Raw genomic sequence first — 21952 nt, forward strand, 5'->3', positions numbered from 1 at the left:
TGAGCACTGCCGGAATCAGGGTAATGGGTGGAAAAGAGTACAGAAAGCTGTTCGACCAGCTGATCCATAGCGCATTCCCCAGAGTCCCCGAGTGGTAAATCATGGAGGCGAAGTCTCTGCATTTGCTGTTTTTGGCGGTGGCGAACAGATCTATGTCTGGAGTGCCCCTTCTTTCGAAGATGTTTCCTAGCACCTCGTCGTTTAAGACCCACTCGTGGTTCTCTTGAACGAGTCTGCTGAGTGAGTCCGCCTGAGCATTTTGCACACCTGGTAGATGGGTAGCCGTTATCATCAGTCCTCTGGCTAGCAGCCAGATCTCCTGCGCTTCCTGAGACAAAGTGCGCGAACTCGAGCCCCCCTGCTTGTTGAGGTAATACATTGTGGCTGTATTGTCCGTCTGTACAAGCAGGGAGTTGGTCTGGAAGGATGGATGAAAGACCTTCAGTGCCAGGTGAACAGCTCGGAGTTCCAGAAAATGTATATGGTACTTGGATTCCGCCTGGGACCAAGTCCCCTGAATTTGCAGATGGTCCGAATGCGCTCCCCAGCCATGGAGAGACGCATCCGTCACAATGGTCTGTATTGGAATGTGCTTGTGGAATGGAATCCCCTTGAGAAGGTTCTCTGCTGAACACCACCATTTCAGGGACTGCTGAGCGTGTTGAGACAGTCGGATCCTGTCCTCCCAGCTCCCTTGTTTCTGGTCTCATTGATCCTCCAGACATTCCTGCAGCGGTCTCATGTGGAGGCGTGCATGTGGTGTGAGGAAGATGCAAGAAGCCATCGACCCCAGGAGGGAAGACACCGTCCTCACTGTCATTGATGGAACGGACATGAGAGTCTGAGCCTTCCGAAGGATTGATAAGCGTTGCTCCTACGAAGGATACACGCTTGCTCTGAGAGTATCGATGGAGGCTCCCAAGTACTGCAGACACTGAACAGGAGTCGGAACAGACTTGGACATGTTGATGTGCAGACTCAGTTGGCTCAACAGAACAGCCGTCCTGTTGAAATGCAATTGCGCTTCCTGGAAGGTGGACGCCTTGATAAACCAGTCTTCCAGGTACGGGTAGACAAACACCTTGTTCTTTCTCAGGTGCGCTGCCACCACTGCCATGCATTTCGAAAAAGTGCTGGGTGCAGACTTCAGACAAAACGGTATGGTGTACTGATAGTGGTTGGTGCTGACTAGAAAGCACAGGAACTTCTGATGTTTCTGTGCAATGGGTACATGGAAGTACGCATCCTGCAGATCTATTGCGCAAAGCCAGTCTCCTCGATGCGGGTGAGAATAAATCTGGTGCAAGGACAGCATGCAAAACTTATCCCGGCGAATGCATTTGTTTGCTTGTCGCAAATCCAGAACGGGCCTGAACTTGTTCTTGTCCTTCTTGTGCACCAGAAAGAACCTTGAGTATAGACCCTTTCCCCTTTGAGACAGAGGGACGTCTTCTATCGCCCTTTTTCTTAACAGGGTATCGGCCTCCACTTGGAGCTCGCGCAACTGGTATTGCGAGCGGACTGGTGGAATGGCCGGAGGCGGGCTGACAAAACGAAGACTGTATCAATTGAAAACAATATTCAGCACCCACATGTCCTGAGTAATTTTTTTCCACTCTGCCAAGTAATTCTGTATGCTTCCCCCCACCGGAGCGGGTAAGAGAAGAGGGGGAAGTAATCCTTCAGGGCTTCAACCCAGCCGGGCCCTTATTCCCCGAGGAGGGTTGTTGGCCGCCTCTGCCCCTCTGACGCCTCTGGAAGGGCTGTCTCTGATATTGTTGCTGCTGTTGCTGGCCAGCCTGGCGATCCGGCCCTTGCTGGAAAACGTTGAGAGGAGTAACGCCTCTGGAAGGGGCAGAAAGACTTCCGCTGGTCCTTTGGTTTCTCCAAAACTACAGCCTTCAGCATTTCTTCTTCCGCCTTCATGCAGGCCATTTCTTCATCCGCATGAGTCCCGAAGAGGGTAGTACCCGAAAAGGGCAAGTTGGTGATACGCTGTTGTGCCTCTGGTTTAAGCGAGGTAAGGCGTAACCAGGAGTGGCGTCTCAGGTTTATTCCATGGCAGTACCCTTGAGCGGCCAGGAGAGGGGCGTCCGCCGCCTCGCTGATGACCTGGTTGGAGACCATCATGCCCTCATTCAGGATTTCCTGGAAATCTTCCCTTCTGTCCCTCGGTAGAAGCTCAATGAATTGTTGCAGGGACTCCCACAATGAACGATCATACCGACCTAAAAGCGCTGTTGAACTCGCCGCTTTCATAGACGTGGCTGCCGTACTGCAGACCTTTCTCCCTGCCGAATCCATATGACGGCTCTCCTTGTCCGGAGGGACCGTAACCGAAGGAGCAGTAGAAAGCTGCTTGTTGGTCGCTGTGACAATAACCGAATCCGGGGTAGGATCCGTTCTTAAAAAACGCCGGGTCCGTATCCAGGGGCCTGTACTTCTTTTGAAGTTGTGATGGCACAGACTTCATCGAGGCGGGAGTCAAGAACAGCTGCATGGCCGGTTCCTCCAATCCTGGCACCAAAGGCAGCAAAGGGCGAGAGAGGTGCTTACGCTGTAGCATTTCAAAGATGACAGAGGTGGAAGGGGTAGGCACCGTCAGTGCTATCCCCAACTTTGCTGCTCCCCTCAGCAGCACATCCTGAAACATCACAATGTCATCCGCCGGCGACACCCTCGTTGGAGGAGAGTAAGATAGAGTGGGCGAATACCTCCTGTCACTGGACGAGTCCGTGTATGTATGCCTGGAACGCGACCTCTCTCTACGCCGACAATGTCGTGACCTGGTTGAAGACCTGCATCCACTGCGAGAGCGATGCCTCCCTCGTGATCTAGACCTTGGCTTCCTGGGTCTCGCTGGACCTACCGGCATAGGCTACTGCGGGAGAGGTTGAGCTGGAATCAAAGGCCCCTGCAGTGGAGGAGAAGGAGGCGGAGGAGGAGGAGGAGGTGGAGGAGGAGGAGGAGGAGGAGGAAGCTGCGGCAGAGGAGTAGGCGACCTAGGCCTTGAGGGCGAGGATGTCCATGAGTAGTCAGAGTCCGGAGACCTAAGTACTCTCCTCTTCTTACGAGCAGGCCTCTGAGAGGATCTGGAAGAAGAGTCTTCTGAAGAAGAGCGCCGGCGCTGCCACGACTAGGAACTCGCAGATGAGGAAACGCTCACCACAGAGGCACTAGACACCGTTCAGGGTGTTGACCTCCTCTTCGACGTCGACTTTTCCTTCCTCAGCGTCAATTTCCTTGACGTCCTATGCCTTGATGTCGATCTGCTCGACTTCGATCGCCTCGACTTCGATCTCCCGGATGTCAATCTGTCTCTCCTCGACGTCGACCTTTCTCGACTAGACGTCGATCTTCGTATCGACGTTGAAGGTGAACGGTGGTGTCACCTCGACGGCGAGCACCTGCTTCTACGGCTCAGCAGGACGACGATGGTGTGTCGACGCCGGTGATGTCCCTGACGTCGACCTCGTCCAAGGTCTCGACGTCCTACCCCTCGACATTGATCATCGACGAGGCTTCGACCCAGAGTCCTAGGTCGACGGGGAACAGATGGTAGTTATACCTCTTGACCCCGACGCCATTGACGTCGACTGGGATCGGTGCCGTTTCCGGGTCTGTTCTTGACTGGGGAGCCCCCCCAGGGGCCGATGCAAGGGCAGAGGATGAAGATAGAGTCCCTCCACGCCCAGAGGCCCCACCTGCTTCTTGATGTCTCCTCTGCTCCAGGCCTTGGAGACAAATTTTCTCCCTGTCCCTCAGGGTCCTCCTGAAGAAAGAATGGCAAATCTCACAGGAGTTAGGTACATGGGTAGAAGGGAGACAGAGTATGCACACTCTGTGGGGGTCTGACTTAGACTTCTTCCTACCACACTCAGGACACTTGTTGAATAAAGTTGGCATTTCGACAAGATAGAGGTGGCAAAACTGGTCAAAAAAGACAGCAACTGGAAGAGGAAGACCCCAGACGTCGAGTGAAACAAAAATCTCAATGAAAAAAATCCAAAAATTCGAGATATTCCCAAAAAGGGAGAGATCAATGCTCCAGGGTCCTGCTAGCAGGAGCCGGAAAAAAGAACTGAAAGTAACTTGCCTTTGGCTGTGCATCATGGGATACCGAGGGTCTCTGGAGGGTTCCTTAAAGGCACTGTATCCCTTTTCCAGACACATAATGGCAGCCTATGAGGCTCGTCTGTCCAACCCTTCCTCTCTATCATACAAAGGATTTTTGTGAAGGGGAGTTTCTCTATGTGTGGTGAAACTCTGTAAAATGTGTAAAAATGTAATAGTATTTGGCTATCCTCTTCACTTCAGGATGAAGTGATTGGCCGATGTAGCCTTGTTAATGTTAGGCTGCATTATTTGTCTTTCATTTTCTCTTAAGTGCCTAAACAGGACTGCAGAAGAAGACGACTTAAGAGACTATTTTGATTGCTCCGGGGTCCCCGCACATGGGCGGGACTATTCACAGATTATGACTATACACAGAGATCCCCTACTACAGAATTAGCCTTACACAATATGGTCCTTTTTGTCCATATATACCTTTGACTTTGGTTCCAATTTCAGTCTATTACTTCACGAAGGGTCATTCTAACCTTGAGGCCATCTGTCGTGTGACTTTGGTTTCGTTATAGGTTATAACCCCATGAGGGGTCATTTTAACGTTGGGCCATTTTTCTCTAGGTCCATTATGCATTTTTACATATATCCTATTATACCTTACTATCCAAGGCTTTCACAAAGCGGCGATTACCCTTTCTAAACGCCGTTAATATGTGGCACTTTAGTACTTCCACTAATGATACCTTTTGTGACTCCTTATTTTGGGACATGTCCTGTCTGGGGTCTCATCCACCCTTTCGGATTTTATGCACAGAATGGATAGCTTATATTGTAGCCTTTTTACGCACAGGACTTGTTTTCCTTTACTCTCTTATTTACGTATGGGCATCAATTTATTTCTGATTTTAGTTCTGGTTCTAGAGAAGTACATAGTATGGCTATTACAACCACCAGTATTTGACCTTTTCCAATCAAAATTCTAAAGCTGGGATCGGATTCATCTTCCCCCCAACTGAGAGTGTAATTCCGGGACTACACATATTTTTTCTCTACCCAGCGATGGATTGTATATGAACACTCTTCAGATCATTACGGTGAGATGACATGGACGGACTCTTATGGGACAAGTATGTATATGCCTTCGAATATGATCAGGCATTTATGCATATATTTATGCTTGCGCATTTGCTTAGCCCATCCTACTTCGATCTAGGTCTAATGAGTAGGGACCCTTTTAAGTAATTTACCGAATGTTGTCTTGGATTGAGTGGGAACACCATACTGATTATCCTACATACTATTGCGTACTCTTATGGGGCTAGTGTGTACATGCTTCTTCATATGATCAGGCATTTTTGAAAATAGGTTCACGCTTGCGTTTTTGCTAAGCCCATCCAACTTTGGTCTAGGTCTAATTACTTGGGACCATTTTAATTCATTTATAGAATGTTATTTTGGGTTGAGTTTAACCTCCATACAGATTACCCTATATACTATTGCGCTATGCAATTTGATCTGGTCACATGTTATGACCTTTACTCACTGACACATCATTTATTATAGAATCCAAGTCGGGATCCGTTACTACTTCCTCTCCATGTGACTTGAGCACCCGGATTACGTTGATATGCCTTATTGGTTTCTATAGTCCATACTCGACAGCTTATTTTAAGGTGAGATACCTCTGGATTATCATTCTCCAGGAGTATTTCTTTCATTTATATTTTACTTCTTACCTTTCCTCGCTATGCTTCTTGAATGTTCCAATTTCTACTCATATACTCTGCTCATTTTCCATTCCCACCCTAACACTCTCATTCTTCAGGACTACAGTTTTAGTTTACTTACAGGCCATTTATAAATCTTGTGTATGTTTATGTTTGCGATTTCATTGTACTCCTCATACTGTCTAAGTGTATACTATTGCTGATATATGTTATAAGGGTTCTCTAGCGACTTGATATAGGTATACCCAAGTTATGCGTCATCTCTTTCTTGTGTTCGGAGTGACTTGTGTGTAACCCTCAAGTTGGTTATACATCAATTTACCAAAATATCAGAAAAAATGAGTCTTTGTGAATGTTTTCTTGGTATTTTTGTCTTTTTGAATAATGTCTTGGTGCACCTTCCTTTCCAAAGAATCTTTTTGTGACAGTGGCACTCAACGAAGGCAAGTGCTGGAAGTTGATGCACAAAACACTCACTCTAAAAAGTAACTGGGATTGAAGTGCTTAACCTTGGTCAATCGTTGTGTGCTTCTGTTTTAACCAGTGTATGTGAGCCTCTACCTCTACCTTTGCCAATATTGCCTCTGTAACCCCCTCTGAAGTAACCCTTAGAGGCAGAGGCTTCATTGTTGCCTTTATACGTGCTGGCGGTAGTGTCTGAGGAGGTATTTTTAGGTCCTCCGCGGTAGAAGGAGTGCCAAAAGGAACCACGTTCTGGTGTTAATTGAAGGGCTCCCATGGATTTGGCCACTTCTGCCTCCTTCATTTTCTCTAGTAAGGAATCTACTGCAGGGCCAAAGAGGTGTTCTTTATCGAATGGTGTGTTCAGGATAGAAGTGTGAACCTCTTGTTTGAATCCTGTTTGAATCCTGAAATACGTAGCCAGGCATACCTTGTTAAAAGGACGCTGGTGTTTACAGCTCGGGCAGCAGTGTCTGCAGCATCTAGGGCGCACCATATTGAATTATTTGAAATGAGCTGTCCCTCCTGCACTGGGTCTTGCGCTTTGGACTTGTGCTTATCAGGTAGAAATTGGAGTAAGTGCTCTGTTCCTTCAACTGCACAGTATGGGCATAAGGCAGAGGTAAAACCTCTACTTGCGTGTAATTGGCTCTTTTGGAAGTTTGATGTAGAGGACAAGGCACCCTGTTAGATTGGTTGGTGCATTTAAATAGCATTTGGGGGAAGGCGTGAGACAGGGTAAGGTCTTTCCTTTCAGGAAAGTTCGAGCAGGTAAAACTTAGTAACTGTATTGTCATGTGCACACTTACACTGTAGTTTGATTAGTTACCCTATCTCTCTTGGTTTTCATCATTTATTTGCTTCCTCTGGCCTAACTACTATGCTTAACGTGTGCCCGTGGTGCTGAGCACGGGCACAGAGACTCAATTTTGTGGACTGGGACGTTCTTCATCATGAGACTTTGACCCAAAGAAAGAAAGAATAGGAAAGAACCAGGAAGAGAAAGATACAGAAACAATGACAAAGTGAGAAACTAGGAATTAAAAAGAAATGTTAACAGTGAGATAGAGAAACTAGAAGATTAGGATGGTGGAAGCAAGATGCGTTAGATGGAATCAAGACAAGGTAGCCTTGGTATTGGTAAACCAAGGTGTGCAAATAAGGATATTGTTGGTGTTCACAAATTAAGCACTCACCAGCTAAACCTAGACCATGGTATGCTGTGTCAGTTTTGTCAGTGACAACAATGCACCAGTGAAACATAACCAAAGATAATTAAAATGGGCGTATTCTTTTGACACATAATGTATGAACATGTTTTGCATATCTTCAGTCAACGCGTTTAGATCTGATTTCAAAATGCATATACTTTTATACATGTTTTAACATAAGCTCATGGCTAACAATCCTAAAACAAAGAATAAATCATATTCTTAATCCAACAATCCAGCTCATCATCTTGTAAACACGTTTTTATTTCTTCTCCCAAACAAATTTGAATTATTCATTTTATACGAATGTAACAAAAGGCTTTGATCTAGTCTACTGCATTGGAAAACCCTCTCCAACACTGATTAAAATTTAGTGGTACTAATTTCTTTCAGAACTTCCAATGGCGTGTGCATCATGCTTTGTCAGCCATTTCATCTTTGCTTTAATATATTAAAGGGTGGATAGAAATGGACCTGAGCGTAGAGGTTGGGTTGAAATGTACAAAGAAAAAAGCAAGTTGAGTGTGACAGGGGTGGGCGGGCAGAAAGGGCGGGGGTAAGCAACAGACGAGCTTTGGTGGAGGGATGAACACCAACACTGAAAGTTCATGGGTGGGCGTTGGTGTGACGAGGAAAGCAGCACATAGGGAGCAGAGAGCAAGAAAACAGAGTGTAGAATTTAAGCAGTAGAAGAATACACATCTTTCCATCAAATCCTGACCAAAGCCTACCCTGCGCATCCGTATTGTTCACAATAGGTCCTCTACAAAAAAAATCATCTGTAAGTCTTGGAAAGGGTTCCTTTTTTTTCTACTGTAGCACTCATTTTGAATTAGGTCAAGATTGACCTATTGTTGACATTTTTTTCAAACATACTGAGTGGACTTTGGCTCTGCACAGAGGAGTATTCCTCTCTCACGTAGTGTAATTGATTGTTTGGTGTTTGCACTGAAATGCTTGGGGGACTATTTTACATCTCAAAAGCACACTGAATCAAGGCACATTTCATGATTTGCCTTATCAATGCATCATAATGAGAAAAAATTTTGGGATTTTTTTGTTTTCAATTAATAAAAAAAAATTATGGAGATGTATATAGCGCGAACTTGACCCGAAGGTATCGGGTAACAGAGCCCTTTACATATCACCAGTTGCGTTACATGAGGATATATTCATATTTTGTTAGGCACGGTGAGATTAAGTGATTTGTCCAGAATCACAGGATGTTCAGCATCGTTGCTGAGACTCGAACCCAGTTCCCAAGATTCAAGGTGGACCGTCCCAGCCGTTAGGCCAACTTCTCTCCCCTTTGCATCACAGGTTTTATATAATACTTTAGGATTCAAAATACTTTAGGATTCAAAATTCTTTGTCAATGCTTGTCTGTCAAACTCACATGCTCGTCAGCACTTGCTCTCCAGTACAGGCTGGACTGCTCTGATTCTATAAAATAGTACCATGTGCGCCCCAGTGGAGGCAGAAGGACATATGAGCACAGCCAATAAAAAAACGGTGACAAAAATACTATTGTCGTCTGACCTGAGATGCGATTGACAATGTCACAAGCCAAAGTATGAAGGTTCCTAGGAAAAAGAAGCCCAGTACTGAAGAAGGCCAACACAAAAGTAAGTTGGCATACAATACCTTTACCATGAATGCTGCAAACTCATAATACTTCAAACCTACAAACATGAGTCATCGTCACAAACTGCATGCAAGGACAACACTGTGCCAATCTTTTGCCATTATACTGGTGTTGTTTTGCTGTCTTTCCATTTGTGCTGTTAAAGGGGCCATCCAGGGAATGTTGTCGCAATAGAGCTCAAAACCTCAGCAGACATCAAACAAGACATACTAGAATGCCTTCTAGACAAAGAAAACTTTTTCTCTGCACTTAATGGCCCCAAACTTTGTGCTGTCCAGCTGATTTTACTCTAGTTTTTGGCTTTTCTTTTTTGATCTTCAAAATTCAACTTTCCTCAACTACGCATTCCAGGATGCAGATAACAGAGTGACAGAACTCACCTTTAAGTGTGCATCAAAGAGTTTAGGATCATTGTCTTTATGAGACCACGGTATAGATTTTATGAAAACATACATAGGTGGACCTTTCTACAAATATAATGCTGGAATCTTACCCCATGGTCTTCTATTTTTAGGTTCTTTTCTTTGTTTTTGTTTAGTTGATTAACTGTCCCTAGAAATAGAAGGGATAACATAGTGTCGCTTCACTGCAGAAAAAATGTGTTTCTACAACGGTGCAACTACGAACCCACAGGAGCCTTTCTCAGGCAGCTTTCCTTGAAACAGTTTTGAGCACAAGCGCAACCGTCTTTTGAAAGAGATCCAAAAGTAGCACAGCTTAGTTGTGGGACACATACTTGTACGAAGTAGTCGGCAGCCGAAGCTACTCCTGTTCTTTTTTTGTCATGAATGCATGTAGTTCAGGAAACACAAGCCTAAGACAACAGGATCAGTGTTTGATTTGTCCAGAGCTGGGATTTCCATAAGGCAAAGTAGGCTGCAGCCTTACGGCACCAACAAGTGGAGGCGCCAAATTACTGCAAAAGGCCTGGAAATAATTGCCTTTTGTGTATTGGGAGCTTTCCGGCTTGCTTTCACTTAAACATTGTACATACTTCCACCATTTTTTCACCCATCCGAAAAAGCTTACCACGGGTCACAGTGTGTGTTCCGTACAGATAAAACACCTGGTCCACAACCAATCTGTGTTTCTGGAGACGTAGAATTATGAGTTGACATAATATCTTACAAAATACATTAAATACGTTGAAAAATCTGTTTGTACGTGGAAGTCAAGTTTAGTGCCTTGCAAAAGGGCTGCCCTATGTTGGTACAAAAAACACTGGAATATATGAAAGTAATAGCACCTACTTCCTTGATCTGAGTTTGAAAATGAAACACTGGAGGAACAGAGTACGTGGCCAGCGTTCAAAATACATAATACCAATTAGCATAACACAATAGTTACTCAAAGTTGATTATTGAAGAGCACGCTACACAATTCTGAGGTTACCTTAAAAATTGGGGGTGGCAGGAAAGTCGGGAAAGGGAAACCAGGAGCGATAAAAGGTGAGGACAACCAAGTTGGAAATCAGGAAGAAACCCTGTGTATGAAGTTGTTTTCAGCAGCAACATTCTAGTACAGGTTTCTCCAAGGAGTAGTTCATGAGCTACTGGTAGCTCTCCAACTACCTGGAAGTATCTCTCCTGTGTGCAACTCGTCTACTACATTAGACACTTTTACAGGGTCAAATTCACATATGAATCCCAAAATTGAAAAGCGTGCATTTGAGATGAAAATGTGTGTATTTTCAAGAACTCGTACGTTTTGAAGAAAAATGGTTGGATTTCAAAAACATATTTAAAGGTGATATTTGAGTGATAAATCATAAGGCAACGGGCTAAAGTATTACTAATGGTATTACTTTCATGCCAAGGGCATTGCAGCTTTGGCTATCATGTATTAAACAGTTACAGATGCCATTCCAAATTGATAACACCTTTTTCAAATTACTGCTGGCAACCATGGCTGATGCACTGAGGTGACCGGTACTGGTAATGTTGCATGGGGTGGCCACTAATGTAATCTTGTTTGATGTTAGCACACTCAGTATGATATTCATTGTAGATACATAGGTCATATTAGAGGCCCATGCTTCAGTATCTCCGGGGTCGGAGCAATAGTGCCACACTGGCAGTTGAGCATAGCCGTCTGACTAGACGGTAGGAAGGAAGCAGGTAAGGTGATGGATGAGGAGTAGGAAGGGAGAGAAGGAGTTAAAATGGAAGAGCTGGGAGTGGTGACAGTGAGAGGAATTTGAGCATGGCAGAGTGAAATTAGGAATCAAAGTACGCTACTGAAGAGATGTTAGGGCCGGCCAGAGAAAATACCTGTTTGGCAGAAGCCTGCCATCTCGACACTGTGTCGACTATCAGACCTCGCATGCAGCCAAAAGGGACACTGGGCACAGCTGAGAGGGGGCATAGCACCTGATCGAGGACTAAATACGGTCTAACAAAAATACTGTTCTAAATTTGTTTACAAAAATATTTTCCTTTGGAGTTAACAGTAAATCTACACCCAACAGAAAAATATTTCAGCAAATGACATTTAGGACACAAAATATGTGTCAGATGATATTTTTTTCAATGATATCCGGACATAAAACCAAAGAGGAACAAAAAGGAGGGGTTGCTGGTAGCCAACTCATTTCTCAAGTCACCCTGGCTACTGGTTAGACACAGACAACTAGATTAGAAGAAGAGCAATTGACAGGATGCTAAATGCTCTTTCCTGGCACCAGCCAAACCCAGTGGGGCTTTGACTGAAATTTCAGTGCTAGAGTAAATGAAATATGAAATACCAGCATTTGTAAAGTGCACAGCTACCACCAGAGAGGGGTCCCGGCGCTGGGGGCCACCAGGAAGATTAAGCGAGCTATTGCCCAGTCATAAGGTGCTGGGCTAACCTGCCGCTGGCTCCCGAACTGTGAGCTCCTGTGTTCCGGAGTCAGCCGCCCTGGCCGCTGCACCACACCTCAACCTTTGTTGCCCACCTACTAATTCTGGTGCAGGCCCTATGCACACTGCCAAAAGAGGTCTGTCCTATTATAATGTTCACAGAATCATTGCTATGCATGCTTTAATCATGGCACACCACTGGTGATCTTGGTTTTATGTTTTGAGTTGACTGGGGTATATCTGCAAATATCATTTAAGGTTGTGAAAATGATTACCGAATGTGTGTGGTCACCAATAAAATAACTGAAACATTTGAATATTCTGAACCTCTGAACTCTCATTACGTGCACCAAATGTGAACATAGTTCTTCACATTCATGGAACAGAGCATCAGCATAGGAATTTCAGTTTGCAAGCTTGATCAAGGTAATTCTTGCAAATCCTTCTGGTGAGAGAGTGAGTATCTGGATTTTTGGTGGTGGTGAAATCCTTTGTAATATTCAAAGAAGGCAATGGAGATGCTGTGTATGAGTGTTGTTTAAAAGGTGTTCAAAAGGCTGGAGTGCATTTGCTATTTGGTTTCAGGGAGTAGATTTCTACACTTCAGGTCTCAAGACCTTTAGGCTGGTTGCCAGCAAAATCCATTGTTTCATTTAAGTCCTATCTGATTATCTTCATGATATCTACAAGAAGCTCCGGTAAATCTGAGGCTATACACCGGTGTTGGGAAGTTGTGAACGGACAATAACAGAATGAGGCCCCCCACTGAATCAAGAAGTGGAGGCTGTGGACAAGGAGGTGTGTGCCTGTGTTGACACCTGTATGTAACTACAGAATATACCATGGAGGTTTCTTACAGGTGTGTTCTAGTTGAATCCCGTGATCTGTTCATAATAAGCTGGCATTTGTGGAAGACATCAAGAGATGGCAACGAGGCTGCTTGAGGGCTGGGAGCCTGGACTGGCTAACCTGATTCAACTTTGGGGGAAGAAGGGCACAAGCTTTCCTGAATGCACATTTCATCATTTATGTGTTGAATATCGGACATCTTAGAAGATTATATTAGGGCGTGTTTGTTAATTGGCAAGGAGACCAGTGAAGTAAGGAGATCCCTGCACTAGCATAGTGAAGCATAACCAGCCTGCTAGAGGAGCTTCTGGAGACAGAGTGATTTTAGAGTGTAGTGGACTCTGGACATCGGCCAAAAAATTGTCAAATGTCCCGTCTGCCCTATTTAGAGAGTATATCTGGCTATAAACTCTGAATAGGGCAAATGCACTCCTTTTTGACGGCTAGAGTCTAGTAGAAGGAATCAGACTGCCATGGGAGTCTTTGCACTAATCTTATAATGCCTAAAGTTGCCTCCTACACTTTGCATAGGTAGAAGCAATTGTGTACTTGTACTTCTGGTGCTTAGGATTTTAGAATCTATGATTTGAAATGATCTCTCAATCAACTTTTAACCCTTTTCTACATTTGGGCCCTCAAAACCTATTTAACACTTTATTGTTCCTGCAACACCACTTTTGTGTGTTAGTATAAGGGTAACTAAAAACATCTATTATACAAGAGACAATCCATGTAGCATGCAACTTACATCAAAGTCTTAAGCACAATTCACAAAGTGATATTAATGCTAACAAACTTTGTTTGCTTCGGAAAGTTATACGTTTGCCTTCAGGGTAATTACAAAATAATCATTAAAAATACTACATTTGCTACTACTATTTGATCAGCTGCTGACATACCCATTGGTTCTGCAGACTGAGGTTTACTTGGTGATGCATTTGGAACTCCTTCTTGTGCCACATTATTTAGTGGTGGGTTGGGAGGTCTTACTTCTGAGGAGCTTGCTGCAGTCTGTGAGACTGGGGAAACGTCATCGTCATCTTCATAGTTGTCTGAGTCCACACAAATTGAAGGTTGAGGCTCATCCGCACTGTTTTTCGTCCCTTCGCTAAAGCCCTACAAGTAGAAAACATTGTCAAGTACTTATCTTTAAGAGTATCACAGAAGCACCAGGGTATTCCCCGGTCCATTACGCTTGATAATGGAGTACCATATTCAGAATATCTAAACAACCTTAAAAACATATTTAATTACAAACCATATTTAATTATTTAAAGGTTTTATATTCAAAATTGAAACTGCAGCCCTGGGTGCTCCTCAACATCATCATCCGTACATAGATATATGCATGATGCATAAGCTTTCCTTTCTACAGCTGACATGATAGACCATCTAAGAACATACCTAGTAAAATCATCAGAGACAGATGGAAAGTTATTGGCGGGTGTCTGATAACCTTGCTTTGTGGTAAGTACCATTGCATTCCTTTGAGTGTTATTTTAATAAAGGTATTGGCAGCAAGGGCCACTGAGATAATTCTGGAGTTCTACAAGAATAATTATTTTGCAATAAATGCCGATGTACAGCTTAGACAAATTATTATCTGTTATTGACTCAAAACTTAAAAGAAAGGTCCTCTGAAATTGTGGGCTGAGCTCTGGAATGGTTTTCCCTCCAATAGATGGGCACCAAACTTTGAAGATATGTTCCAAAAGCTTTTCCCTTATCAAATCCAATCAATTTGAAAGTAAGGGCTGGACTTTAATCTAGTCCAGCAGATACAAGAACCCTTAGGGGCCCAAAACGCCTTCTCCGAGCGTCTGTGGCTGGTTAGAAAATTAAAAAACAAATGGGAAATTCATAAAGAATATATACATAAAATAAGCAACATATAAAAGTGCAAATCTTAAAACGCTATATAAATGTGAAGGAGTATGAAATGGAGACTACGATATCCTTAACTTGAAGTGTGGGAGCAGTTCAAGTACATGCAAAAAAATGTTGGATGGACTTCAAATATCGCATTGGTATGTGCCAACAAAAATAGAACAAGTATTAAAAGCAAAAAGGACAGCAATATGCTAGTCTAGCATAATGCTTCACCTTTCAGAAATTAAACAAAATACTGAAAAGCTCCAACTTTCCCATTAAAATGTTTTAAAGCCACAACTTGCTACTACACCCTCCACAGCCTTCATGAGAGTGTATTGATCAGGGAAAATGCCTTATTCGGCCAATAATCGCTGTCCCTAAGAGAAAGTTTCACACAGTCAGGAAACAATTCTCGACCTCATCCATCCTCCAATTTCCAAATACTGAATTCTCATGTTAGCCTTTGAAATGCATAAGTGGCAAAAACACTTACGATCTATTGAGTACAGTAAAATCTAGTGACCAATCTGAGGAAAAAATGTGATGTGTTATCTTAGGAAGGAAACTCTAAACAAACCCCCCTCAGTACAATATGAAGTTAGCTTGCTTAGGCCATTTAAAATAAAAACACACATTGGATTTAATAATTTCAAATCATGCAGGGACAAATAATCATGGAGAGAAGGAGAGGGAAGCATTTTTTTTCAGAACTAGCAAAAATGGCTACGATTTATTTTATTGTCTCGTACACAGTGCGTTCAGAGAGGGTACCTGTGGGTAAGCCACCCTTTAGCACCTGCTGGACATAGGGATCACCTTTAAAAACTGTATGTTTCTCCCTCTGCCATCAGGGAGACACCGCTCATTTTCACAATATGTTTCGGGACTGAGACATAACATAAGCAGCTGTTCAAATGTGCTGACCTATATTCCCTGGGGGGGGGTTGGCAATGGTTTCTAGGTTTCGTCCTTCACTTGAGTGCCTTTTGGGCAAGTTAGGCTACATAACATGACTACTCTGAAATGCATTAGGCTTGCCCAGCTCAATACAGTGTCTGGCGTAAAGGAGCTGGGTGTAACCTTCTACAAGGTTTTTAATACGACATGCAGACCAAACATTTGGAGGACTTTGCTTCTCTCAACCCTCTTTAGATTCAGACTGTTGGGTGTGGACATTTTAATCTGCCAGTCTTTCAGTGCATTAACTTGCAATACATTGTATGTTCTATGACATATTACTTAATTTCAATTGTACCACCACATACTGTTACAGTTATTGTATTCTCAACTTTATTCAACATTCTGTAGAATGTTGGCTCTGTATATGGTATTACTACTAGGTGGTTCTACCGTTCACAGAGTCCAGGGGTTCCCCAAAAGTGTACAGGGCTCAATGTAAAACCCAAAGTGCTCTCTTAGTGGTAGAGTGAGCGTACAGCCTTTGGCCTAAAACAGAGGAGTGTAAGACATTTATTGCACAACATTGACCAATAATGGATATTCGACTCAATAAGGAGATCCACACCAATTTTAGAAAAATAAGCTTTATTTGTATTTTATTTTAAGACCAATATCTTCGCATGAAGGTAAGTATGTTTTTAAATATAAATACTTCTCACTTTCAGAAATCGACACTTGGAACGATTTCTGCACAGTCTAATGTTATCTTATGGGGAAAACAATATTGCGGTTAAATAGGTAAATATCACACTTACAGTTCCAGTCTTCGGGACCAAAAGGCAGCACGGGGCAAGGGTCAGGTGAGTACCAAAACTGCACCACCAGCGGGAGAGGGACTGCTGGGTGCAGAGGTCAAATTCAGAATTCAGCCCTATGTGTTTCAATGGAGGCAGGGGGTGCCTGGAGCCACACAGCTTGCAGGTAAATAGATCATTTGCAGACGCCAAGCGTAGGGGGTTAGGACCAGCACAGAAGGCTCACAAAGCACCACCAAACATACACCACCTGCGGCAGCGGAGCGGCTGGGTGCAGGGTGCTAATTCAGCGTCGGGCGCCCCAAGCTTTTCAATGGAGTTTCTTCTTTGGATAACATGAGAGACTATCCTTCTTTGATGACATCTACAACCCAGTTATCTGGTATATAAAGATGCAAAGATGGAAGAGTCATCTCCCACCACACCATCCTAACAGTTTAGCATGGTAAATGATGGAAACACCTAGTTGAAAGTGGCTTGTGACATTCCTGGTTAAGTTTTAGGATGAAGAAGGTGTACATTTGGAACAAAATCTATACTTCTTGGAATACGTTCTTGATGCTTTCTCAAATATGTAAGTCCTTGATGCTTTAGTTTCATGAAGGCTAGATTGACAATGGATAGTAAAAGCAATGATTTATATGGTTTGACAATGAAACCCCCTATTTTGCATTGTTCATGGGCCTAATCACCTCCTACAGAAGGTAAAGAATTATATCTTCTTAATAAAGGGTAAATAAACTAAATGTACCATCATCTTCTGGTGCAAAGAAAACAACAATAGAATTACCAGCTCCTCTAAAAACCAGCAACCAACCTATTTCGAAACCAACACATGCTAGTAGATATTCTTCTAAACTTGGTGATGAAGGGTTGCAAATCTTCCCTGATACAATAATGTCCTGGTAAATTGAAAGTAGGACTTTAGAAGTTACAGACTCCTAGATGTTCTGCAAACAGGAACAGGTTGCTAATGAGAGCCCAGTGCCACATTTACTGTGCAAGAGTTAACAGTTTTAGTTAATGTGTGCTGCCCAGTTTGTGATTGTAATAGATCATTGTCATGTTGTCTGTGTGAACAAGCATGGCCCAACCTTGAAGGTGTGTCTGGAATGATATCACACTAAGAACACTTCCTTCACTTATATCACAGTCAATAATTTTTCTTGTATGGAGAGATGTAAGGTGTGTTTCTTATTCCTGTATGGAGAGGTCTTCCCTGACTGTGAACTGAAGCTTGGGATTCGCAAAATGGTGTTCCACTAAGAAAGTCTTCTTGTTCAATAACCTGTGGCAACATCAACACTAAATCCTCCTAAAGCTTGAGCACCCTGCGCCACTAAAGTCTCTTACAGTGAATGCATGGAGTTACTAGAGCTATGAATGACGCCATTGTAACTTACGGCTTCATCACCACTTCACCGTCGGGGATCGAGAAGTCTGATAAAGAGGAATCACTCACAGCAGTGCATGCACTCATACAGCCTGATTCATCATAGGGAGGTTTTGCGAGTCTGAAATAGCGAATCATAAGGAATCGCTATTCCAGACTCGCAAAACGGGATCCATGTAAGAATAGTAAAATATTTTGCGATTCCTACAGATTCCTTATTTGCGATTAGCAAATTGCTAATCGCAAATAAGGAATAACTCCCCATTCATTCTTATGGGCCAAAAGGCCCATAGGAATGAATGGGGAGTATTCCTTATTTGCGATTAGCAATTAGCTAATCGCAAATAAGATAGCGATTTAAAGGGTGCCAGGGGTGTCCAAAGGACACCCTGTAGCACCCCTTAAATGAAAATTTGAACAGGTGTTGCGCACACACATGTCCAAAGTGCAACACACATGTGTGTGTGCAACATGCAACTTAGAAAAATGCTTTTAAAAGCATTTTTCTAAGTTTTCGCTATTTACCGCGAGGTTTGACCTCGCGGTAAATAGCGGGCCGAAATTGCGAATTCGCAATTTTAAAATGGATGATGAATTGCATTTAAGGAATCTCAAATAGAGATTCCTTAAATGTAATTCCTCGCAAAATTGCGAAATCGCTATTAGCGATTTTTGCATTTGGGATGATGAATCCCAAATGCAAAAATCGCACTCGCAAAGGGCCAGATTCTCAGAATCTGGCCCTTTGCGAGCCGATTTTGGCTTGATGAATCAGGCTGATAGTTTTTAAATGCTCTCAAGTTAAGTAGGTTTTGAAGCCCACTACTGTAAACAATAGTCTCTAAGGTTCCTGTTACAAAAATAAAACGGTCTCGCAAGAGACAGCTCGTGCAACTTTCCCAGAAGTTAATTCTGCAGACGGATAAAATTAACTGAAGAAACAATGAAGAACTATATGAAAATTTCACAGCCACAACTGAATGCTAAAATACAAATTGAAAGTGAAGTCAGAATACAAATTACAAAGGAGCTAAAACATATTTTGCATCCCTCTTTTACTTACCAAGTCACGTTTGGTTTCACAGCGTATGCCACGTATCATGGCATTCACATTGGTAATGCACATTTTCCAGTCTCTTCCGAATTCACCAAGGTCGTAGTTTGTAAAAGTAGATGCAAGAAATTCTGCACACAAAACACAGTATTTGTAGTGAACAAATTGTAGGTACTTGTTTAAAAAGGCAAATGAATTCAAGGTTCCTGGTAAAAAACAGTGTCTAGAATAGGAACTTTGACTCTCTGGCATCATACCAACTATGGAAGTACCTTGACATATACATGCAGAAATCCAAACACCTTGAACACCTAACCCATATAAAGAAGGCAACTATCCTATGTACAAGAAGTAACTCGCTCATAACCCTTCCCTATGAGACATACCTCCTTGATGGATTATACTACAACTTGTCTTGGCTATGCTCTTTCCTTTACTATAGCACTCTCCACATACACATAAACTTCTCTTACTCCTACTACAAGCTCATTTGCTATCTCTCCATACAATCATTATCTTCTCTCCTTTCCGAAGCTGTACAATTATTCTCCTATTCAGATTTGTTTGTTCTATTCAACCAGTTGTCTGCATGACTGTCTTAGAGACACATGATTAATTGTACTGCAATGCCATAATCTATTTATTGAAATCTGTGAAAAAACAACCCTAGTAAAAAAAACGAAAACAAAATATTCCCCCATTAATGCAGACCCTAACTATAGAAATGACATTGAGGTTTCTAGAATATCCTAATAAAGTAATGTCATTATTATCTGGGTTCTGTCTCGCAGATTACACCCTCCACAGACGTTCTAGAGGCGTTCTAAGTCTTTGGGAGAAACAAACAGCTACCTGAAAAACAGTCAAACCAACTAACATCTTCAGTACTGCTGTTCAAACTAGAGAATTTAAGATCATCAAATACAATATGTCAATGTATGCACCTGCTGGTATTATATAGCGCGCCCGAGTGGCAGAGCTAGAGAGCACTGTAAACACTGAGACAGATACAGGATTGTGAACCTCAGGTGGGATTTTACACATTTTCAATTATACAATTATATTTCACATGTTATCAATTGTATTACATTTTATGTATTTGCGTGTTTTAGGCACAAGAGTGACTAACCATAATCATATAATTTTAATTCAAGTGTCGGAGCTGGGATTAAAACCAAGGTCCCATGTTTTAACCCCTTCACTGCGGCGGCTATTCCGCCGCAGTGCTAAGGGGGCGGGGCGGAAGAGCGGCGGGCGCATGCTGGTGACGGAACCGCTCCGTCACCAGCGTGGGTTGCGCTGTGCTTGTGACGGAGCGGTTCCGCCATGGCCCCGTCCGCTCAATAGAACGCTCAGCGCAGGAGTGGAATTGGCGCCGCGCATGAGCGGCGGGCGGGCCATGACGGAACCGCTCCGTCATCAGCACAGCGCCACCGCAGCTGATGACGGAGCGGTTCCGTCATCAGCATACAAGGGGTTAAATCAGTAATGGAGCCATTACAATATCTTCTTCCCAATACCTTTTCCTGTAACCTTTTCCTGAGCGTCCCACTTTAAGAAAAATACTTCAGCCACCCCGACCTTCTCAAGATTACTGCAGTTGACAAATCATTAGGGCAGGCAAAAAATTAAACAATCCAGGAAAAACACCAAAGTCATAAGTAAAGGATGGCAGAAATAAAACAACATTTCTGCCATCCTTTAGTTTTGGCCTGACTCTTTTTCCTGGAAAATTCAGGAAAATCTTCAAACCTTCTCACTGTATGAGCCAGACCCATGCAAGGTTATAGTGCAGCATTTGAAACAAATTGTAGCAAACACGGCTTCTCATATAAAGCTTGTGACTGTTTAAGGTTGCAGATAAAAGGCACACTTAAGAACTGAGGGCCCAATTCACAAATCTTTGCCACCACAAAAGAGCTTTTCTTAATGTGCAAACGCCATTTTAAGACTTAAATGCATTTTTTTGCAATCCCTTTCGATTCCTAAATAGGAGATGGTGTGAAAGGGGCACCCCTCCTATTTCAAATACAAAGAGGAATGCATCAATAGTTTGTAACTGCAACTGCAGTCGTAGCAAAAAGAGACAAGTCAATTTGCTTATATTTTCTTCAAATCCTAATACATGAGTTAAAGAGAAATCACATCAATCAAAAGGAAAGTGATCAATTGAAGAGTCGGTTGTGGTGCTTGAGAATTTGTTGGGCATGTTAGCCATTTGTTAGCACTTTGAAAAGCAGAGATGGTATTGGCACAGACCTTTACTTTGCAAATGGGGCATTCAGAGATGCCACAGAGCTACCAGCTTCTGTTTTAAATATGATATGCTGTATGTCTTGCCTAGGGTGGAGACCTTTTTTTTTGGCAGTGGAGAAAAGGTTGAAGAGATTTATTACATTCATGACGATGGTTAAATATAGAATGGCCGAATGCATTTGTTTGATGATCTTTTAACAGATTACATTTGTAGCGTGCAAAGTATTTTGAATTATTAACAAATCACCATCTTTCCTGACCAATCATGGTTTTGAATTCCGTATTTGTGTTAGAGTCGGCTGTTGTGGCAATTTTGAAACGAACTAATTGTGCAATAAAATAATCTAAATCACCAAGTCAGAGCTCAAACTCTTTGAAAATTGCCACTAGACCCACTTGTCGAGCAACTTTAAAGAGTTACTTGAACAAAGAGTGGAGAACTAGAGCAGCACTGGGTGTACAGAACCGAAGGCGATCAAAGCTGCCCACTATGATGTAGTGAAGTCAGAGAATCTAAAAATTGGAAGATCTGAAATGAAAGCAGAAAATCATCCTCATACTCAATAGTGTGGCATCCAACACCCGGATGCAGTCTCCTCGCAGATAGACGCACTTACGCGTGCGTTGCTTTTCCACGCTCAGCCGCTTCCCCTGGACGCCTTTGGCCCTGCTACCCTTGCCTGACCCAGCAACCTACCCTTGGCGTTTTATCGCCTCATCCCACATGCGGACAGGGTCGTTTCTCCGCCGCCCCTTATCTACACGATTCTTCCTACCTTGTAGCCCTACAGCCCTGATGAGTTACACCTCCTTCACGGTGTGACGAAACACGTGTCGGCTGGCTACTTCCTTACTTTACT

The 21952-nt window shown here is 43.1% G+C and overlaps 1 protein-coding gene across 3 annotated transcripts in view; it reads right to left on the reverse strand.

The window, feature by feature from the left end:
• Nucleotides 1–21952, reverse strand: part of BEND2 (BEN domain containing 2) — a 216909-nt gene that overhangs the window by 38247 nt on the left and 156710 nt on the right. For all 3 annotated transcript variants that reach the window (XM_086949801.1, XM_086949802.1, XM_086949800.1), the window contains 2 exons: nt 18846–18967; nt 13702–13918 (listed from right to left, as the gene is read on the reverse strand). In XM_086949801.1, the coding sequence (XP_086805927.1) occupies nt 13702–13918; nt 18846–18967 (339 nt within the window). The remainder of the gene's footprint in view (nt 1–13701; nt 13919–18845; nt 18968–21952) is intronic.

The sequence above is a fragment of the Lissotriton vulgaris genome, unplaced genomic scaffold (assembly GCF_964263255.1).
Source record: "Lissotriton vulgaris unplaced genomic scaffold, aLisVul1.2 SCAFFOLD_370, whole genome shotgun sequence".
In the NCBI taxonomy this organism is placed as follows: domain Eukaryota; kingdom Metazoa; phylum Chordata; class Amphibia; order Caudata; family Salamandridae; genus Lissotriton; species Lissotriton vulgaris.